The sequence below is a fragment of the Vespa crabro genome, chromosome 25 (genome assembly GCF_910589235.1).
Source record: "Vespa crabro chromosome 25, iyVesCrab1.2, whole genome shotgun sequence".
NCBI classification, from domain to species: domain Eukaryota; kingdom Metazoa; phylum Arthropoda; class Insecta; order Hymenoptera; family Vespidae; genus Vespa; species Vespa crabro.
This window is the reverse complement of record NC_060979.1, coordinates 2984987-2989986: the sequence shown is the minus strand read 5'-3', so window position 1 is coordinate 2989986 and position 5000 is coordinate 2984987. Positions and strand designations below refer to the sequence as shown.

Below are 5000 nucleotides of genomic sequence, written 5' to 3'. Positions count from 1 at the left end.
CGGAGCAAAGACCAGTTCGTCCGCAACGTTGGCAACGTTAGAGGTGTTAACAGTATTAGCAGCGGCAGCGGCAGCAGCAGCGGCGGCAGCAGCTGCTGCAGCAGCAGCAACAGCAGCGGCAGCTGCAGCTGATGGTCCAGCATTAAATTCCGGCGGTGGTGGTACAAATAGATCATTATTTTGATCCTCGGAATCTGCCTCAATGGGTGGTGGTAATTGTGCAAGACTGACGGCATGCCTGGTTAACATACCACTACCCCCATAACCGGTGCGCTTCGAATTACCAGATTCCTTATCGTTGTTACCAATTGTTAATAATGTACCGCCGCCGTGTTGTTGATTAATATCATTAGGATGATTCCTAACGCTAGTTGTATCGTCGAATCCCATTGGTGGACCTACTGGTACATCCTGATCGGAGCTTACCCCGCTCGAACTGTTGTCACCGTCCTCTGCCAATGACTGTTGAGTTTGTTGCAATAGAAAATCGTTGGGATGGCTTTTCGATGATTTCAATTGGGTCCTTACTTTTTGTATTTCCTCGACGCTAAATGAATGAGGCAACGAACTCGAACCTGAGGAACTCGAACCGGATGCATTCGAATTACCTGAGGTCTCACGGGTTGATTCCAATTTATCACGTGCCGCGGCCTTTTCTAATTCCTTAGCTATATCCGATTCAGCCTCCTCGTCTGTATCCTCTTCTGCTTCGTCGTCGTTCTCAGACTCCGAGAGACTGTAATCTGGTTCTGGTATTGGTGGTGCCGATGACGGTACAACCGGGCCACTGCCATTACCAACAACACCAGCACCACCTCCACCTCCACCACCAAGACCAACACCTGCACCGCAGCCGTTATTATTATTATTATTATTATTATTATTATTATTATTATTATTGTTATTGTTATTGTTACCATTGGCATTGCCATTGGTATTACTTAGCGATGATAAATTTGTCACGGAGGAACTCGTACCGATCACTTTCTTCTTTCTTTCTCTAATACCGGCCGTACTGTGGCTCCTGTTAGTCTTCAATGGTTGTGCGTATTGATTGTTATTGGTATTAGATAGATTGATAGATGTCCCATTGCCAGTACTATTTCCCGTAGCATTTCCGGTACTCTGTTGTTGGCCAACCGACGTAGGTTTGAATGTCGTATTGTTAGGCGCACGAAGACTATGAGATTTTCTAACGTGTGATCTTGTTGTATGGGCTGGTAAACTTCTTGACCGATAACCAACAGTTTTCATGTCTTCCGGCGAGGCGTACAATTTTGCGCTGTTCGTCGGTCGAAAACTTGACATTACACCGTAACCACCATCCGCCGTAGCTGCTGCTAATTCTAAACGTGTAAAAAAGAAAAAGAAAAAAAAAAAAAAAAAGAAAAAGAGAAAAATAAAATGAAAGGAAAGAGATGAACGATCAGTGGAGACAATTTTAATTGAAATCATTATTCGATCTTAATATCAATACCTTTGACTTGTTGGATATGCGCCATGTTGTCGTAAACAGAAGCCGGTGTAACGACGTCGGGTACATTAGCCCCAACGTTTACTTTAACGACCTGACCAACCGGTGGTGGTGGTGGGGGATGATTAGGCGGTGGCAATCCATTTCTACCATTCACCGCATTAACGTCCTCTTGACTTCTATGACCCTTTGGAACCAAGATCGACGACTGTGCTTGTATGTTAAGATCCGGTGTACTGTGGAAATCTCTGTGGAGATCGGAACCACCACCAAGACCACCGAAGAAACGTACTCTCGAGTTCGACTGCAACAAATACGAAGGTTAATTAATCAATCTGTATGGTTCGTTTCTCTCTCTCTCTTTTTCTTTTTTTTTTTTTTTTTAGCAACATCAGCTTCCTTTCCGTTCCAACGGATGACGTTGGACTTATCCCTTGTAAATTGGCTATGTTAACGTACGTATGTGCGAGAGAAAAAATATAATCGAGATATTAACGTTCCTGATAGGACGCAAGAAAAATATTTATCCTTAAAGCGTTGAAGAGTAAATCTCGATCGATCGGGGGAAAAAATAAAGAAAAAAAAGGAGGAAGATCAACTATTTCTTACTTTTCCTTTTCGTTTCATTTCAGCTACGCTAGCATAGACCCTGCCAGTTTTAGCAGGCGAGGAAGGATGTGACTTTGTAGATTGACCAGTTTGAAAGTGCGAGCTCATCATCGATGAACTATATTGACCGCTTGTACTACCTTGCTGTCGTTGAAATAATTCCTTAAAAAGAAAAGAAATATTAAATGGGCTAAAATGAAAAGACGATTTAATGATCAATATTGTGATACAAATGTGATTGAGAAATATTTATTTACCTCGAGTTCAGCGGCTGTTATTCTACTAGATGTTGGCCTTGATCTGATACTAGCTGTTCTCGGTTGAACCGGTGTATTTTGACCTGTATTTGGACCGGTCGATGGTTGCTGAGGTAAATGAATGGATTCCGCGCTGCTAGATTTAGCTCCCGTAGATGTGATTTCATCCCTGTCATCACGTTCCCCGCCGCCTTCTACTTGAAAGCAGTATAAAAACACTTGGATATTTTCGCGCCTTAATAATACGATTCTAATCGTTATTGATTATCGTATTACCTAATCCAGCTACCATAGATCTAGCTCTGGCACGGCCAACGCTCAACGTTGTTTTTGGATCTCTACGCGGTGGCATTGGTGCTGGTGATCTACCTAAGGTACCACCAATTGGCACATTGTTGTTACCTTTACGCGGCAATGTTGCATACTGTCTTTGAATTGGTTGACTAGTCGGCAATGCGGCTGCCGATTGTGAATTTGGAAGGCTGATCACAGGCGAGACAACTGTCATTCGTACCAACTCGCCCGATTTTCTAATCAGATCGACAACGTGCTCGTGAGATGCTGTTGTCACGTCCTCCTCGTTGATCTGACAAATTTCATAGAATATTTTTTTTTCTCTACCTATGTTCTTTTTTTTTTTTTTTCAATCACAGCTCAGTATGACGGACTCACTTGGATAAGAAAGTCTCCTTTACGGAGACCAGCAAGATCTGCCACACCACCTTGATCAACATCATCGAGATATTGTAAAGCTGGATATCTCGCTGATGGTGTCAATTCCATTAACGGTGACGTAGCTTTGGCACCACGTAAAACAAAACCAAAACCTTTTCTGGATCGATGTAGTACTACCGTACGTGGCTCTGAAGTAACTCTAAAAAAAAAAAAAGAAATATCAATCGCTATTGAAATATTATAATCCAATTGATTTTCCTTTTCTTTCTTTCCTTTTAATACGACACATCGATATACTCACGGTTTCTTCAATCTTGGCGCTGTAGCGAAGTATTTGTGTTGGGACTCTCTACGGCCTAATACCCTATTTCTTCCGTCTCTTATTGGTAGCGGACCCAATGGTATATTTGTATGACGTAGCCTAACTTCCTGTACGCAATGTGCTGGAAATAATCCTGTACCCTGGCCACGTAATACTCCTTCGAGTAAACCACAATCTGTAGCACCGGTAACTGTTGAAAATACAGAAGAAGAAGAAGAGGGAGGGAAGCAAAAAAAAAAAAAAAAAGAAAAAATGAAAAAAGAAAGGAAAAAAGAAGAAGAAGAAGGATCAACGTGAGCTTTTATTATGACAAGAGAACAAAAAAAAAAAAAAAATCTCCCAACTATCAGAATTAAACACCTTTGATGATCTTTACCTTCAAGAATATCTCCTTGATTGATCGTCAAATGTCCAAGTATCCCACTGTTATAGCTTTCAACACAGACGACAGTAGTCCCAGGTATCGACAATGAATTAGTAGTGTCCGATTGTGAGGTACCAACTCCTGAGCTATCACTGATCACGTCGGACGCTGTATCTCCAAGACTTTTGTCTAAAAATAATAATTGTTACGTAGGAAACATATTTATTCTTTTTTTTTTTTTTTTCTTTTTTTTTTTTCTACATTTCTAGATTAACGTAGTCACGCGTATTTCTTTCTTCTAATCCGTACCATTGTCTTCGTACCCCTACCACCCCCTCCCCCAAAAAAAAAGAAAAAAGAAATCAAAAAATATCTCCAGGCAACAAAAGGATATTTCATGCGAAATATCCGGTTTTTTGATTTTTCTTTTGTTGTTGTGTGCTCGTTGGTTGGGGAGGATTTCTTTTTCTTTTTTGTTTTTTTTTTTTTTTTTGTTTGTTTGTTTGTTTGTTTGTTTTTTGTTTTGTTTTCCCTTAAAGGTATGCAGCAAAAAATAGAGATATATCTCTAACTATAATAATAACAATAATAATATAATAATAATAATAATAATAATAATAATAATAATAATAATAATAATAATAATAATAATAATAATAATAATTAAGAAAGAACAAAAAGAAAAGTGAACGTGGCTATTAGGAATAGGAAAACTACAATCCTGTTAGGTTTACTGATGGAACGTTAATTAAAAACTCCATTGCGGAGTAAACACATTCATGCAGAGGTATTCGTAAAACGTACGATCATTGAGGATCATCCGTTATTCGTCTATTAACATTGGTCAATTTATTATTATTTTTGTCATTGTATCTCATTTTGAGTTCTATTTAATTTCCTTTCTTATTCTTTTTCTCTTTCTTTCTTTTTTTTTTTTTCTCTCTTTTTTTTTTTTTTTGTTGTTATTGTTGTTTCTATATCATTTTGGTGGTGATGGTTTATAATCTCGTGTCAAATTCGGAGGACAAAAAAAGTCATCATCGATTTCGTTCTCATTCCTTACATATAAATATGAATTATGTATTTTTGTCCTTAGGGAGTATCATCATCCCATCTTGATGATCACGATGACTTCCTCGCAGTGTACAAAAAAAAGAGATAGATATATATATATATATATATATATATATATATATATATGTATGTATATATATAGAAAGAGAGATAGATAGATAGATAGATAGAGAGAGAGAGAGAGAGAGAGATGGTGTAGAATGAAGATGAAAAAAATGATTGAGA

At 38.6% G+C, this 5000-nt stretch overlaps 1 protein-coding gene across 12 annotated transcripts in view; it reads right to left on the bottom strand.

The window, feature by feature from the left end:
• Nucleotides 1–5000, bottom strand: part of LOC124432504 (SH3 and multiple ankyrin repeat domains protein 2-like) — a 145455-nt gene that overhangs the window by 626 nt on the left and 139829 nt on the right. For 7 of the 12 annotated variants that reach the window (XM_046981500.1, XM_046981502.1, XM_046981499.1 and 4 more), the window contains 8 exons: nt 3714–3890; nt 3317–3527; nt 3013–3214; nt 2617–2926; nt 2341–2537; nt 2084–2245; nt 1478–1778; nt 1–1346 (listed from right to left, as the gene is read on the bottom strand). The exon at nt 1–1346 is cut by the window's left edge and continues 626 nt beyond it. In XM_046981500.1, the coding sequence (XP_046837456.1) occupies nt 1–1346; nt 1478–1778; nt 2084–2245; nt 2341–2537; nt 2617–2926; nt 3013–3214; nt 3317–3527; nt 3714–3890 (2906 nt within the window). The remainder of the gene's footprint in view (nt 1347–1477; nt 1779–2083; nt 2246–2340; nt 2538–2616; nt 2927–3012; nt 3215–3316; nt 3528–3713; nt 3891–5000) is intronic. The other 5 variants (XM_046981506.1, XM_046981507.1, XM_046981503.1 and 2 more) reach the window with 4 other exon arrangements.